Below are 18,652 nucleotides of genomic sequence, written 5' to 3' on the forward strand. Positions count from 1 at the left end.
AATACACTAGGATCGATTGGATGATTCTATTGATCCTATGATCATGTCATGATCGATCGCACGTTAAATCGAACCTATAACTGTGTCAAGTTTGATTGATCGGATGTTCCTGTTACAATAGATTGGACCGATGCACTAGGATGAATTAGATATTTGATCAAACCTTCACTTGTGTCAAGTTTGATCGATCATTTGATCCTATCACGATCGATTAGGCATCCAATTGTAGGCGTTTTTGTTACGGGAGGAGGAAGAAAAAATAAAAATAAATAAAAGAATTAGTGACGTTTTACATTTGACACATCACTAATTAGTGACAGATATTATATCGATCCTATGATCATCTCATGATTGTTTGGACTATTACTTATTAAGATCAATCGCACGTTAGATTGAACATTCACTATGTCAAGTATGATTGATCGAACTCTATCACGATCGATCAGACTAATTAATGCATTATGATCGATCGCGATCGATTGGATGATCTATCGATCATATTGATCTATCACGATCGATCGGATGATCTATCGATCCTATTGATCGATCACGATCGATTGGATGATCTATCGATCATATTGATCTATCACGATCGATCGGATGATCTTTCAATCCTATTGATCTATCACGATTGATCAGATATGATCGATACTATCACGATCGATTGGATGATCTATTGATCATATGGATCGATCACGATCGATGGGATGATCTATCGATCCTATTGATCTATCACGATCGATCGGATAGTCTATCGATCCTATTGATCGATCACAATCGATCGGATGATCTATCGATCCTATTGATCTATCACGATCGATCGGATAGGATCAGTACTATCACGATCGATTGGATGATCTAACGATCTTATTGATCGATCGGATGATCCAATGATCCTATTGATCAGATGATTTATCGATCATATTGATCGATGGGATGATCTATCTATCCTCTTGATCGATTACGATTGATCGGATGATCTATCAATCATATTGATCTATCACGACCGATCGAATGATTTATCGATCATATTGATCGATCATGATCGATTAGATGATCTAACGATCCTATTGATCGATCACGATCAATTGGATTATCTATCGATCCTATTGATCTATCACGATCGATGGGATGATCTATCGATAATATTGATTGATCGGATGACCTATCGATCTTATGGATTGATCACGATCGATCGGATGATCTAACAATCCTATTAATCGATGACGATTGATCGGATGATCTAACGATCCTATTGATTGATCACGATCGATCGGATTATCTATCGATCCTATTGATCTATCACGATCGATCGGATAGGATCGATACTATCATGATCGATTGGATATGATCGATACTATCACGATCGATCGAATGATCTATCAATCATATTGATTGATCACGATTGATCGAATGATCTATCAATCCTATTGATCGATCACGATCGATCGAATGATCTATCGATCCTATTGATCTATCACAATCGATCGGATGATCAATCGATCCTAGTGGAGTAGTCTGATCGATCGTGATAAAACAATAGGATCAATAGACTCTGATCAATCATAGTGCATTAATTAGTTTGATCGAATGTCCGATCAATCCTAATAAGTACTAGTCCACTAACAATTGAAGTACTTTTTGGACTGAGGCATCGGTCCGATCTATTGTGACATGAATGTCCGATCAATCAAACTTGACACAGTTATCAGTTCGATTTAACGTGCGATCGATCATGACATGATCGATAGAATCATCCAATCAATCTTGGTGTATTACTCCGGTCGAAAAAACCAAATTTTCGAAAAAAAAAAAAAGAAGTTATTTTTTAAGAACAAATTAAAAACATTAAAGAAATACGAAAAAAAAAAGAAAAAAGATTTTTTTTTTTTAAAAAAAAACAAAAAAATAGCTGGAAATTATGAAAACAATTAAAAAAAAAAAAAGAAAAAAGAAAAACCTGTTTTATATTAAATTAAAAAAAAACGAAAAAAAAAATGATTTATTTTTTATTTTTAAAAAATTAACTGAAAATGAAAAAAAACCAAATTTTCGGAAAAAAAAAGTTATTTTTTAAAAAATAAATTAAAAAAAATCAAAGAATAAAGAATAAAAATTAAAAAACGAAAAAGACGTTTTTTTTTTTTTTTTTTTTTTTTTTTTTAAAAAAAAAAAAAAAAACTGAAAATTATGAAAACAATTTAACAAAAAAGATAAATGAAAAACCGCAAATAGAAACTTTAATGAAATCTTCTAGTATATAGTTTTGCAGGATTTCACTTCTGTCATTCCAAGTCCTGATCATGCGACGTACCAATTATGTCCAAAATATTAAAATAATAATAATAATAATAATGATAAAAAAAAATAATAAAAAAAAAGAAAGAGAAAAAAAGAAAAAGAGAAAGTGGAGATCGATCCATATATTGCTCGGCCACCTTCTATACACTTTTGTTGCCCCTTTGAAATGACCCTACACAAAAGTTCACAAAACTTCATTTGTTTCATTTTTTTATTGAAAAGTTTAAACCTTAAATGAAAAAAAAAAGAAAAAGTCTACTTTTTCTCTTCCAATTAAATGATAGATGCATTCTTTTTTTCTTTTTTAATTCCTTTATAGTCTTGTTTAATTTTTTTTTAGATGATAAATCATAATATTAGATTGCATAAACAAAGCATTGTGGGAGATGTGATTAATATGTTTATTATATAGTGTAATATGAATTTAATTTTGTAGCTTGAAACATGTAGAGTAGATGAATAAGCTACAATGGTGTTATTATATCCGCGTTAGTGGATAATTTTGTATATACCAATTTTTAAGCAAGCGCCTTGAGTTGCAAAATTATGAATTCATGCTTCAGTTTGGCCCCATCAAACATAAATTCTTGACTCTGTCACTGCCCTCCTCCTTCATCTTTCCCGACAAAGGGGGAGGATGGAGATCTCCTCCTTCACATAGAGGCAGTGAAGGTTGCCCCCTCCCCAGCAAGAGGGTTGCCCCCTCCAATCTCCCCATTTTAGGTTTTTTTTTTTTTTTTTTTTTTTTTTTTTAATTTTTAATTTTAATAATTAGTTTATGTTTATATAGTTGTTAAAAGTAAATAAGAGTACGTGAATGTTTATCTGAGGATTAAAAGTCCTTAATTTGTACCTGGTTCAAGCTTCCCTTTTATAATGTTTTTGACACGACCATTCGAACATCTGTTTCGGCCTCACTAATATGTGGGATTACCCTAACAATAGCCTTGAGATCCCATCCCTCTTAATTATTGGCGTTGATGATATTGTGAAATTGGATATTCATTTTTTTTTTTTCCTAATTGAATAAAGAAAATGGTTACCGGGAAGGATCCTTCCCACTTATGATCCAAAAAGAAGAATAAATGGACGATCCTATAAATGAAAAAGGAGTGGGCTCTCAACAATATACCGAAATCAAATTAAAACAGTGCTGAAATAATTACAAAATATAAAAAATTGGTCAAACAAATGACCTGATCCTCCCAATGGGCCACACAAAATGAATTAAAGAAGCTAAAGGGGCATAGATTGGATATTCATTTTGATTTCGAAGATATTGAAGCAAATACCTTGTTATACACAGACACATAGGATCGGGTTTGTCCTAGAGGGATTTGAGTTGCAAGCCGATATTATGATTTAGGTGGGCTGGGATACCTTCTCGGCCCAATTTCCTACTGATCAAATACAATTATGTTCTAAGCCCAAGCTCGATTTAAATAGCGGCAACGGCATGTGCAGCTCAAAAGTTATTTTAAATTTTATTTGGAAATTAAAAGTTGTGAATTTGTCGTACGTACGGAAAGTGATCTTAATTAATTTGAGCGGCCTAATTGGGTACCCATTTTGTTAAAGTACTGATCTTAATCGACTTTGATTCCAAGTTTCTCTATTGGCGACAAAATCTGGTTTCTTTGAGAAATGTATTATGAATAAATAGTCAAGGAAACACCTTTCTGTTAATCTCCAGAAGTGGAATATTGAATCATATGATATGATAGTGGAGCTGTGCATTTCATGTCCTTGTAATTATAGATGTAGAGTGTTGCTAATAGTATTAGCTAGAGTTTTAACTATAATTTTTTTATAAATTAATTAACGTGTCAATTCACGTGACATTTAATGCTAGCTAGCTACTTGATTATCTGACTATCTACATTATCACACTCATTTCCTTAAAACGTGTATGAAAATTATAGTAAAAATTGTACTGTCTAAAACATTTTCTTATGTATTAATCTTGAAAGATGCTTAGGATATTACACATTTTATTAAAATTACCTTACAAACTAATGTAGCAGTTTATAATTCGTGAAATGATTGAGTGTATGGTTGACAAGTCGGTTACTAACTAATTAATTGACTATTTCATCATTATGGACTATTAATTATAACTCTGTTGGGAATAATCCAACTCAAATCATCCCATTCATAAAGGTTACGGGCCTCCAAGCCAACATTGGCCCACTGGTGGAACTCTAATTAAATATTAAGTCAAGCTGTCAAGTGGGCATACTATAAATAAGCCTCTACACCAGATATAAACTTAAGATTGAATTATTGTGTTTGGGCATACTTTTCTCTCAAAGACTGAATTAAGCATCGGAGTGAGATCCACCAGCAACCCCGGCGTGTTCTCTTGACATTATTTGTTTTGCCGCGATCGTGGGACGAGAAGAACATCGTAGAGCGAGCTGTCACACCATACCGGAAACTATTCTAACAACCTCAATTTAAAAGAACTTATAATAAAAATTGTGGTATCCCTAACAACACTTATTAATCTCTTGAGTAATGTTTTAAGTAAAGTCTTCATTTTGTCCTCCCAAATATCATGCGGCTTTTAAAATTACAATATCGAAACGACAGTATGAGCATAAAACTCAAAGTTGGAGTAAAAATCATTGTGATCACATTGAGATGAAAAAGAAATTAAAGAAACATTTTCTGAAAGGACAATATAATTTTGACAATAGCTTTATTATATTTCTAACAAAAAATATATCACAAGGTATTTTCTTGTGCCCAAGCTAAAATGGTAGTTTGCCGTGACTTCTCAGGCGCATGGCACTTTCATTATGTAATATGAATTAATGCATTGTTAAGTAATTACTTAACTAAGTCAAATTCAACAATTAATCAATGAAAAGTTAATTAGATCCTTGTGTGAAAAAGGAAAAAAGAAAAGAAAAAGGGCTTTAACTAAATGATAAATGATAGATCTGAATAAGTATGTGTAACACTCTCGCTCAGATTATTTAATTAAAAACAATCTTGAGTGTTAAATATTTATTACTTAACGTACAACAACGGAAAATAAACAAATATGTCTTTTTTTTCAATATCCTTATAGATAGATAGCCAAAGCGCTAAACACCATCAAGACTTGGATTAACCCACTAGATCGATCTCTTGAAAACAACTAGGTTTGTCACTAAACATGCACCTCTAGCCTTTACTCTAGTGCTAGCTAATCTATAAAACAATTGTGTTTTACAAAAAAAAAACACGTAAGTCCACAACTTAATAAGTATAATTGCCAACGATAAACAACTCATACGGTGAGCCCTTTTCATGTCAGTTATGGGAGAAATTTATGTTTACAAATATGCACAAATCACTACAAAAAACACTGAAAATCGCCGCGTGTCTACAGTACCGGTTACTGTAGACACGCGGCCAGATGGCAGCGTGTTTTTCTGGCCACGTGGCCATATGCGGCGTAGAAACAATTGGCCGCGTGTATAAATTTCACGCGGCTAATTGGCTGCGTGTATAAATTACACGTGGCATTCTGTTGGACACGTGTATAAAAATACACGTGGCCAACTGGTGTTTTTTGAAAAAATATTTTTGGAATTCTTTTTTTTTTTTAAAAAAAAAAACAAACAAACAAACAAATAGTATGTACATGATAATATTACTATGTACCTTATACCAAGTTAGAGTTTATAAACTAATTAGTTTTGTACAGTACTTGTATTTAAATTTTTTTGAATTTATTTATATAAAAAATTCTTATTATATACCCCAACAATAAATTTGTGCTATATTTAGTATGTATTGTACTTATGGTTATGTTTTAGGGTTTACCTGCAGGTTGAGTTTCTTGAATATGGTTTATGCGTTAGGACTTAATTTATTGTATGTGTAGTACATACTCTCAGGGTTAGGGTTCGTAGAACATCCATCTGAATGTGTTGGCCTTGTGGTCCCGATCATTATAGCATACCTTACACAAGTATAAAATTGCATGCCTCTATCATTTGATCCAGTTCAATGTTCAAAACTTGGTCGAACTATCATTTGATCCTAGAGTTAGGGTTTATAACTATATATATAGTATATATATTTAGGGTTAGGGTTTATAGCTATATATAGTACATACACTTAAGATTAGGGTTAAGGTTAGGGTTTATGGCTTACATATAGTACATACACTTAAGATTAGGGTTAAGATTATGGGTTTTAGGGTTCAATTTTATGGTCAGGGTTTAGTATATATATATATATATACTTAGGGTTAGGATTTAGTTTTAATTTATAGTTTACAGTTTAGTTTTATGACTTAGGGTTTAGCAATTTGTACAGTACATACACTTAGGGTTGCATGTGTTTGTGTTTGTATTTGTATTTGTATTTGTATTTCAAAACTATCTTGTCATATTTGTATATACATATATATAATATATGCATGCATGCATGTAAACGGCGTGCCGAAACTATATACCTTTATAGTTACTTGTATATACCTTAACATTGGGGTTTATGGCTATATATATATATATAGTATACTTATATAGCTATATACAGTATAGCTATATATAGTATATACACTTAGGGTTAGGGTTTATAGATATATATAATAGGTATATACACTTAGTGTTAAGGTTTATGTTTATATAGAGTACTAAATACATAATTAAACCAAATTTGTGCTATATATATATATATATATATATATATATATATATATATATATATGCATAATTATACGGCGAGGAACAAAAAAAAAAAATGCAACATAACAAAGTACATACACTTAGGGTTATGGTTTATAGCTATATATAGTTTATAGACATAGGGTTAGGAGTTATGGGCTACGTGCAATATGTTTATAGTATATTTACGTTTTTACGTGTTGAGTACTTTACATATATATGGTATACTTATAAGTAAACCCTAACTGTAATTAGGATTTGCGTTAATGGAATACTAATCTAATAAAACCATAACCCTATATATATATAGGATCTATATATATATATATATATATATATATATATATATATATATATATATGAACCTTAACACAGACTTAGGGTTTAAGAATTAGTTTTAGGGTTATTGTTTAGGGTTTAGTTTTATGGGTTAGAGTTTACGTAAACCTTAACACTATATATATTACATACACTTAGGGTCGGATTAGGGTTTGTGTTTGTGTTTGTGTTTACATATATATATATATATATATATATATATATATTTCGTTTTTCAAAAAAAAAAAAAAAAAAAAAAAAACAGATAGAGACGTGTATTAGTATACTGCGCGGGACAATTCCCGCGCGCCACCTGGCCTATTTTTTAAATAAAAAAAATTTAATAATAAAAAAAAAGGGTAGCTTCCAGAGGAAGCTACCCTCGATCCACTCATCTCTCTCACTCAGCTCTTTCTCTCTCTCTCTCCCTCTCTGTCTCCGTCGATCACGGACGGCTGCACCGACCACCGACCACCGCCCTCCGCTGTCTTCTCCGGCCAGCTCCCTCTCCAGCCGTCACTGCACCACGCGTGCACCAACCTATAGGTGCATGCTCTCTCTCTCTCTCTCTCTCTCTCTCTCTAACCGAACCAGGAACCCTAACCCTAGGTCCAGACCTCTCTCTCTCTACATCCGTCTCTCTGTCTCTATCTCTCTCTACATCTCTCTCTCTCTCTCTCTCTCTATCTCTCTGTCTCTCTCTCTAGCTCTCTCTCTCTCTCTAGCTCTCTCTCTCTCTCTCTCTCTCTCTCTATCTCTCTCTCTCTCTCTCTAACCGAACCACAGTAGGAACCTTAACCCTAGGTCCGGACCTCTCTCTCTCTACATCCATCTCTCTGTCTCTATCTCTCTCTACATCTCTCTCTCTCTGAAACCTCTCCCGGTCTGTCTGTCTGTCTGTCTGTCTGTCTCTCTCTCTCTCTCTCTCTCCGCCTTGTACGTGATTGCTATTTTGGGACTTGTTTTGGGATATTATTTTGGGACTAATATGTTTTAATGCAGGTACATTTTGGATAAGAAGCATAAAATACACCCAAAAAAAATATTTGTGAGTAATTTTAGCATTAATTTTTTTTCTTTATTTTTGGCTATAATAAACTTGGTGCATTTAAATTAATTTGTTTAAAATCCGTTTCTAATTGTTTTAATAGTTTCATATAATAATTGTGGATTTAGCAATTAATAATGGTCTATGCAATGCTGTTAATTTTGTTGGGTTTGAATATCTATTGTTGTGTAATTTTATGTGTTTTGATGTGGTTGGTCGTTATGCATGGAAAATATTCGTACAGTTGTGTTATTTTTCTTTTTTGTAATATGTTTTACTGTACTACGAATTGGTGTGTGGATTATTATTTGTGGCAATTTATGCTAAAACATTTGAACAGATTAAACAATCTCACCATTATTTTATTAACTTCATCATAAAATCAATGATGCAAACCAATAAAATATAAATAAGTATGCGGTACTATTTCAACAATTTTTGGGTTTTTTAAGAACAAAAAAAAAAAAGTTTAATTGTTCATTTTCAGGTAATTTTTTTACAAACAAAAAAAAAACATTTCAAAGTAAACTCGCCATCATTTTATAATAAAATGATCGTATCCAACAATTATTGGATAGATACAGAAAATTAAATTTGGCCACCGTCTACCATTTATAATAATTTCTTTTATTATTCAATTTATAACAAAGGTCTAAACAATAAACCCTAAACCCTAAATCAAAACCAATATAAAAATCCCTATACTATAATCTCAAAACCAAACCCCTAAGCTTTATACTCTAAAAAATAAGCAAAAACCATAAACCCTAAACCCTAACCCAAAATACCGTACACCCTAAAAACCCTAAACCCTACAAAAGAGTGAGATTTTTTTATTTTTTTATTACTTTTTTTTATTTTAGTTAAACCCTAAACCCTAACCTTAAAACCCTAACCCTAAAAACTAAACCCTAACCTTAAAACACTAAAACCTAAACCCTAAACCCTAAACCCTAACCTTAAAACCCTAACCCTAAAAACTAAACCGTAAAAACTAAACCCTAAAAGCCTAAACCCTAACCTTAAAACCCTAAAACCTAAACCCTAAACCCTAAACCCTAACCTTAAAACCCTAACCCTAAAAACTAAACCTTCAAAACATAAACCCTAACCTTTTTAACCCTAACCCTAAAAACTAAACCCTAACAACCTAAACCCTAAACCCTAAACCCTAAACCCTAAACCCTAACCTTAAAACCCTAACCTTAAAACCCTAAAACCTAAACCCTAAACCCTAAACCCTAACCTTAAAACCCTAACCCTAAAAACCTAAACCCTAAACCTTTTTAACCCTAACCCTAAAAACTAAATCTTCAAAACCTAAACCCTAACCTTTTTAACCCTAACCCTAAAAACTAAACCCTAACCCTAAAAACTAAACCCTAACCTTAAAACCCTGACCCTAAAAACCTAAACCATAACCTTAAAACCCTAAACCCTAAAAATAGAAAGAAGAATATTAAAAAACATAAAAGACAAAAGAGACAGATCTTTTTTTTTTTTTTTTTTTTTTTTTTTTTTTTTTTTTTAAACTTTTTTATGGTGAGGTAAACCCTAAACCCTAACCTTAAAACCCTAACCTTAAAAACTAAACCCTAACAACCTAAACCCTAACCTTAAAACCCTAAACCCTAAAAATAGAAAGAAGAATATTAAAAAACATAAAAGAAAAAAGAGACAAATCTTTTTTTTTTTTTTTTATAACTTTTTTATGGTGAGGTAAACCCTAAACCCTAACCTTAAAAACTAAACCCTAACAACCTAAACCCTAACCTTAAAACCCTAACCCTAAAAACTAAACCCTAAACCCTAACCTTAAAACCCTACATCTGGCACGCCCCCCACTCGCGCCGAGTCGTTTGTGAAGACGCACATAAGGAAAGACGGCACTTATCTGAACGAGCGGACACGGGACCTATGCGTATGCTACTGTTCTATGTTATTAATATTTATTAGTTATGCGTGTGATAAAGTATTTATTAATTACCAGTGTATTGTATGTTGACGACGTACAAGAGCGGATGACACAAAGTTTGGCCACTGATCCTGCTGCCACGGATTCCGTTTCTTCAGATACGGTGCGTTGGGCATCTGGCGACGCGTACGAGTAGGCACTTGGGCGACCCGAGTATGAGGGTAGGGTTCGGCAGGTTGGGCCGAACGTTACTCCTGTTCGCGGGACTTGTTTCTCGTATAGGGCCCGCACACGGGGGGGATCGGCCGAGGGCACGTCTCAGGATTGGGCTGCCCACAAAATTGCGGAGATGGATATCATGTTACGGGCTGAGAGAGAGAGAGGAATGAAGGGTTGGAGGGCATAGTGCGGGCCGAGAGAGAGCGGGCTGACAGCATGGAGCAGCGCCTACGACAGTTTGATGCTATGGAGCAGCGCATGCGACAGGTTGTGGCCTTCATGTCCTCTACAGGATTATCATTCGTATGCCCTGGTGCTCAGCAGTCTTCACCTGCACACGTAGGTAGTACGTCGTCTGTTAGTAGTGCGCCTGCAGGTATGATTCATATTATGTATACACTTAGGTTTATTTTTAATTTGTTCTCATTACTTGTTTAAATTTGCATATAATATTATATAGGTTAATTATTTTTATTACTTGCAGGTAATGCGACAACGATTGGTCCGGTGTCGCCTGTTGGACAATTGCTGAGCCAACAATCCCCTCTCGGGACTCCATCACCCTTTACACCATCTCTTGCGTGACAATCGCCGGTTGGCGAGTTCACGCCCGGGACTGCACCTCGTGATCCGCAGCGACGTCCACCAGATTTGTAGATATTTTGTGTATTTTTTTTTTGTTAGTAACGAATAACTTTATTAGATCAAGATTTTCAAATTTGTTAATATTGTTGTGTAAGTATTTGTTGTTAGTAACGAATACATTTATTAGTACATGGTATTCAAATTATTAAATATTGTTGTTTTGATTAATTTGTGTAATTTGATTTTGTGATATTTTTAGATAAAATAATTTTGGAGAATTTTAGTCAAAATATATATATATATATATATATATATATATATATATATTTTAAATAAAAAGAAATTAAAAAACAGCATTAAATATTAAGAAAAAAATCGGCCAATTGGCCACGTGTATAATAATACACACGGCCAATTGTGCAATTAGTGTCACCTGGATTCACCACGTGTATTTACGTGGCGACTTGCACGTGGCTAACAGTTCGCCACGTGTACAATGACCGTACACGTGGCGAATTGCAAGTGGCAAAAAACATTTTTTTTTTTGTAGTGAATTAAAATGCGTTTATTAAATCATAAAGTAGTGATAGAGATAAAGATTAGGTACAACATTAAACAACACATTATTGATGGGACTTTTGTTTTCAAAAAATCATGCATCAATAGAAAAGTACTCCCATATATTATGCCATATTTGGGCTCTTTACGTACCCGTGCGTTCACACACACTATATATATATATATATATATATAGGATTTATATGTCTTTCCTAGTAACAAACGGCAAAAGCAACGCAGATTAATCTATACAAAACTACATGCATCAACTTTTCCTTGATTGAATATGAAATGCTTCCATATACAATGATAAAAACATTTTTTTTTATCCATTTTTTTCATCCATTTTTTTCTAAGAATACTTTCCTTATTCATTCATATATATAAACTTCAGCACTAAGGGTGTAACGACTCATCCGTAACGACATAATATTGTCTGCTTTTAGCTTTTTCGAACCAAATTTTTCAAAATGTCACTCATCTTGATACTACTCTCACAGAAGCACGCTTAACTGCTGATCGAGTTTTGATAGGTTTACAATCATCATGGTTTTAAAACATAAGCTTGTGTTAAAAATGGTGTAAATATTCATATAAACACATCTTCATAATTCTCATACCCAGGTGATGTGGGCGTCACAAAGAGGTGAAAATTTATTATACTAAATCAAAAAAGTGTTTGGCTGGCACCATCTAAGAGTCTAAGACTGATTATCAGATCAGGTGTAACCAAACATAGAAATAGTACTGTTATTGCCTATCTAATTATAAAAGAGAGGGAAAAGAATGGTGGTATCTGAAGGTACGTTGGAAGCATAACTTGTGTAATTGAAGTTCTTTCTGATAAATAATAAAAGAAGTATTTCAAATACTATAAAAATTTTAGTTAAGATAACTTGGTTGTAAATTCCTTTATATATATATATATATATATATAGTTTAGTGGAAGAGGCAATTAGAAACTTTAATGAAATCTTCTAGTATATAGTTTTGCAGGATTTTACTTCGATATGTCATTCCAAGTCCTCATGCGATGTACCAATTATGTCCAAAATATTAAAACAATAATAATAATAATAATAAAGAGAGAAGAGAAAAAGAGAAAGTGAGATCCATCTTCTATACCCTTACCCCTCTCCCTCCTCCTCCTCCTCCTCCTCCTTCTCTAGTGGCAGAGCCACTTAATTATAGGCCAGCAGGGGCATGGCCACCACCATAGTTGAAAAAAAAAAAAATTCTTGGAGAGTTCGTCCAATGCAAGAGTTAAAGGATCCTTATAGATTCTGTTGTCCTTTTGAAATGATCCTACACAAAAGTTCACAAAACTTCATTTGTTTCGCTCTTTTACTGAAAAGTTTAAACCTTAAGTGAGAGAAGGAAAAAAAAAAAAAAAAGAAGGTATACTTTTTCTCTTCCAATTAAATGGTAGATGTCTTTTCTTTTTCTTTCTTTCTTTTTTTTTTTTAAATTCCTTTATAGTCTTGTTTAATTATTTTTTAGATGATAATTCATAATATTAGATTGCATAAACAAAGTATTGTGGGAGATATGATTAATGCGTTTATTATATAGCGTAATATAAATTTAATTTTGTAGCTTGAAATGTATAGAGTAGATGAATAAGTCACAATGGTGTTGCCATATTCGTGTAGTGGATAATTTTATATATACCAATTTTTAAGCAAGCGCCTTCAGTGGCGAAGCTAGGAATTCATACTTCAATGTAGTTCAACCCCATCAAACATAAATTCCCGGCATCGCCACTACCCTTTCCTTGCCCCCTTTCTAGTTTTTTTATTTTATTTTAATTTATTTTCAATATATATATATATATATATATATATATATATATATATATAGGTTACATGTGTCATAATATGGATATGATGTGGCAAACTACCAAAGTGCGTTAAGTTTTTTAACATAATTTTTTAATATGGATTAATTTGTTGATTTTACATATATCATACTGAGCTTTCAAAACATTTTAAAACTACAAGGAAGCTTATTGTAAAGAGTAATCATCTTCATCCCCATCCCCATAGGTTACATGTGTCATAATATGGATATGATGTGGCAAACTACCAAAGTGCACTAAGTTTTTTAACATAATTTTTTAATATGGATTAATTTGTTGTTTTTACATATATCACACTGATCTTTCAAAACATTTTAAAACTACAAGGAAGCTTATTGTAAAGAGTAATCATCTTCATCCCCATCCCCAAAGCCTATGTGCCTATGCCATAGTCTCCCCAACCAAAGCACCAAATGCAATGGGAGGCTACACCATGAAGGCTTTGGGGGATAAGCCGATGTATAGCATTACTCTATTACAAATCAGTAAAACTACATGGATTAAATTTGCATTTTTCCTTTAAAAAATAATGCATTTATTTTTTAATTGAATAAATGAAAAATATTACAAGGGATGATCTTAAAACCGAAAAAGTATGGACTTCTCAATAATACACCCAACACAAAATAAAACAATGCAAAAATACTTACTAATTGTAAGGGTCTATTAAGAGACAATTTGCTTCTCCTTTTACATAAGTAAACAGAAAACACACATGAATGGAGCTACTAACGCTTGTTCAAGCGCGGTTGAGAACCCTAAAAATAAATCTTGAATTGGTTTGATCCCAATGAAGTCCAATCTGGTCACCCTTGTTCAGGACCCTCCTCTCCACGAATTCCTTTTTCCATTTTCCAATGAGAACATAGCTCCTATTACTTGCCCATTGTTTGAACACCAATTGATGTTCAGACTTAGTATCACAATCCCAAACACAAACTTGCAACCCTTTACGTAAGCTTTCAATACGATTTGCATCCCAATGGGGTAAGATATGCTTCTTCACCCCATCCGCTGCCAACAACAGCCTTGACAAATGCCCCAGATCGCTTGTCTCGATCGTCTTCTTGATAACCGAGGGATCAACGCCCAGCTTCAACTCCAATGAAACACCGCTACGCATCTCTTCTCTTCTAACTTCACGGCAAAAAGCTCAAGCGTTTTCCTATGTATTAATCTTGAAAAATGCTTAGGGTATTATACATTTGATTAAAATCACCTTACAAACTAATGATTGAGTGTATGGTTGGCAAGACGGTTACTTACTAATTAATTGACTATTTCATCATTATAGACTATTACCTTTGTTGGGAATAATCCAACTCAGATCATCCCATACAGAAAAGTTACGGGCCTCCAAGCCAACACTGGCCCACTGGTGGAACTCTAATTAAATATTAGGCCAAGTTGTCAAGTGGGCATGCTATAAATAAACCCATACACCAGATATAAATCTAAGATTAAATTATTGTGTTTGGGCAAACTTTTTTCTCATAAACTAACTTAGGTATCGGAGTGAGATCCACCGACAACCCCGGCGTGTTCTCTTGACATTATTTGTGTTTGCCGCGATCGTGGGACGTGAAGAACATCGTAGAGCGAGCTGTCACACCATACATGGAAATTGTTCTAACAACCACAATTTGAAAGAACTTGTAGTAAAAATTGTGGTATCCTTAACAACACGTATATATTAATCGATCTCTTGAGTAATGTTATAAGAATGACTAAAGTCGTCATTTTGTCTTTGCAAATATCATGCAACTTTTAAAATTACAATATCGAAGCGGCGGTATGTACGCATAAAACTCAAAGTTGGAGTAAAAATCATTGTGATCGCATTGAGATGAAAAAGAAATTGAAGAAACATTTTCTGAAAGGACAGCATACTTTAATTTTGACAATAGCTTTATTATATTTCTTACAAAAAATATATCACAAGGTATTTTAATTTTTCTTGTGCCCAAGCTAAAATGGTAGTTTGTCATGACTTCTCGATCGATCAGGCGCATGGCACTTTCATTATGTAATATGAATTAATGCATTGTCAAGTAATTACTTAACTAAGTCAAATTCAACAATTAATCAATATAATGAAAAGTTAATTAGATCCTTGTGTAAAAATAAAAAAATAAAATAAAAAAAAGAAGGCTTTAACTAAATGATAAATGATAGATCTGAATAAATACTATGTGTAACACCCTCGCTCAGATTATTTAATTACAAGCAATCTTGAGTGTTACATCTAACTCTTCTTTATCACTTAACAACAACAGAAAATATTGGGATTTAGTAGTGAGAGACGCTCCTACTTCTCTCTAAAATTTTTTCTTCTCGTTTGCTGCTGGTGCTCCCTCCATGGGAGGGAAGCTTTATGCTTCCCTCTCCATCGTTTTCTGCCATCCTCTCACCCTCCCCACAACCACCCAACAACCCACCAACCCATACCCAAATAAGTTTGAGAGCTTTCTCTCAAACCACCAAGCCGGCTTTGCTTCGGTTCCATAGAGCCGGCCTTGCACCGGATTTATCTTACCCTTTTCCAGCTATCGTCTTACTTTCCTCCAATCAGCAGGCTTGTACTCGCAAATCCCCCTTCATCCTCCATGGTTTTAGAGTTTGGAGTCGGTGTTTTGATCTTAGATCTGTTCACTGTTTTCCTCTCTCTCTGGTCTTACTCCTCAGCATTGGGTTCGCCGGCGTATCTGGAGTCTGCCGGTGGTCTTCCTCTTCTCGCCCGTCGCCTGGAAGATGGCGCGTGCTTCCCACGCGCCAGTACTCTCTTGGATTCAACCGGCGCGTGGAGATTCCGATTGCACCCTCCTCCACTTTCCGCTCCAACCCCCGGTGGTTCCGGTCGATTCCGCCGTTCCCTACTGCTGAGAGGTCGTCCTTGGGCGGCGCGTGGCTCTCACGCGCCTCCCGGGAGGGCTCCCACCCTGCCTCCGCCAGTCTTGTTGCTGCTGATTTTGTGTTTATTTGTTTGTTATTTTGGGCTCCCTCTCCCCCTGCTTACTCCTGTTTTAGTGTTTAGGTCCTTGTGACTCAATACACTTATGAAATCACCTTTAATGGTGACCCCGGCTTCGTGGCATCCGTGCCTCGAGCTATTGGGCCCGCATCTTCGGAAGCATTGCCCCCGCGTACTTTCATTCTTAGATTATATTTTAGGTTGCCCAAGCCCTACTGTATTTATGTTTTTATATTTTAGTTTGTAATGGTTTCTGTTGTACTTATTAAAAAATAAAAAATAAAAAAACAACAGAAAATATTGTTCAAAAAAAAAAATAAACAAAAAAGACAACAACAGAAAATAAACAAAAATTCTTCAATATCTTTATAGATACATAGCCAGAGCGTGAGAGGGACCACTTTTGAGTTTTGTCTGACGGCGCACTTGTGAAACAATCGGATGTTTTATGTCCTTTTCGTTGACGATTTTTTCTGGTTTTCCTGGCCCCCTATCCTTTTTCCGTTAAAAGTGAAGTCCTTGCTTGTTTCATCAAATTTAAAACCCTTGTCGAAAAATTATTCTCTTGCCCCATTTAAAAAAAAAAAAAGAAAAAAGAAAAAGTAAAACAGAAGATGGGTTTTTTCACGTTACGTTAAAAGCGATAGTTCCAGTGAAACTTCGCTCTTTTCATCGCCGTTGACGAGAAGGCAAAGTGTGAGAGCCACTGCGTGTCTGCGTTGGCGGGAGAGTGGAGAAGCCTCCATCGATCGATCAGACCGAGAAAAAAACCAAGAAAGGAAGTTTGTGTTTTTTTTTTTTTTCTGGAAGAATTAAAATTTTATAACCAAACACTACATCACTCCAATAAAGATTGGATCTCACCAAGAGAAAACCACACGTACAACTACTGATCGAAACCAGTTGCAAAACAGAACTACAACATAAAGCAAGAGACAAACTACTGCGTCAGCAAAAGACAAAATCTAGCTTCCCCCAAACTACAACAGCAGCAACACGAAACTGCAAATTAATGGGGTAAGGTATGTTTCTTCACCCCATCCCTTGCCAACAAGAGCCTCGACAAATCCCCGAGATCGCTTGGCTTGATCGTCTTCTTGATAACCCAGGGATCAACGCCCAGGTTCAGCTCCAATGAAACACGGCTAGGCATCTCTTCTCCTCTAACTTCGCTGCAACTAGGTTTCATTCTTTTGATTCTACGGGCACGGAGGTTTTCATATGCTTCTCTCTTTTCGGTTGTGTAAGAAGCACAACCGACCTTCAATTCCAACGAAATCTCCTCCGATCCATGTTGGCTCTCGGTGATCTGATCAAGCCCTTCAGCTTCACCGACTTGATCAGCTTGATCATCGTTCTGATCTGGAAGACCCATAAAATTATGGAAGATGGGTTTTTTCTCGTTACATTCAGGAAAGGAGGAACTGCTCTCATTTGTTGTCTTGTCCTTAGAAAAGTTCCGGTGAATCTTCTCTATTTTCATCGTCGTTTCCTTCTGGCAAAGGGTGAGAACCACTGGGTTGGCCGGGGAGTCGTGGAAAAGCCTCCATCGATCAGACCGAGAAAAAACCAAGAAACAAAAAAAGTTTGTGGTTTTTCTTGGAGGTAAATTATATTGTCTATGTGAAGACAGAGGTATGAAGGGAGGCCCTTTATATAGGTTTTCGTAGTACCAAATCTTCACGCAACGTAAAGACGGTCTTTGTTTGTTTGTCACAAGTGCTTTATTGAATTATTGGTTCATGAACGTCAAAAGAATTTACTGACTTAATTTCCAATCTCAAATATCATAAATTAATATTATTTATTTTCTCAAGTTCAATGTTATATTACTAGTAATAAATCTATATAAAAGTTTTTTTTTTTTTGCTACATAATTTTATTACTCAATAAAAATAAAATTTTCATAATTCCTTTTGATTGTACTGATAAGTTTTTATCTTATATCTTGCTGATGAAAAGGTGTAGGTGGCTGTGCCTTAATATAAAAAAAAAAAAAAAAAAAAAAAAAAAAAAAAAAAAAAAAAAAAAAAAAAATGTACCATGTCTTAAAATATTGAAAGCAATCTCTTTTTCTCTCGTTTTTCCAAGTCAATTGTAGGACCCAAATATACATATATTTGTCTTTCATATTGAATAAAAACAAGATTCCAACGAGAAACTTTTGAATCGATAGTTAGTTAATTATATAGGGATCGGCTCGAATTTTCGTCAT

General features: G+C 34.3%; 1 protein-coding gene across 1 annotated transcript; it reads right to left on the reverse strand.

The window, feature by feature from the left end:
- Nucleotides 1-14,205: 14,205 nt before the first annotated feature.
- LOC133853834 (B3 domain-containing protein At2g33720-like) lies at nucleotides 14,206-14,589 on the reverse strand. Its single transcript, XM_062289860.1, has one exon. It carries the CDS (start codon nucleotides 14,587-14,589, stop codon nucleotides 14,206-14,208), a length of 384 nt encoding a protein of 127 aa, XP_062145844.1.
- Nucleotides 14,590-18,652: the final 4,063 nt, after the last annotated feature.

Source organism: Alnus glutinosa, chromosome 13, assembly GCF_958979055.1.
Source record: "Alnus glutinosa chromosome 13, dhAlnGlut1.1, whole genome shotgun sequence".
NCBI lineage: Eukaryota > Viridiplantae > Streptophyta > Magnoliopsida > Fagales > Betulaceae > Alnus > Alnus glutinosa.

Coding starts and splice junctions, on each gene's coding strand:
- LOC133853834 (XM_062289860.1), bottom strand. CDS start 14,589: ATGCGTAGCGGTGTTTCATTGGAGTTGAAGCTGGGCGTTGATCCCTCG.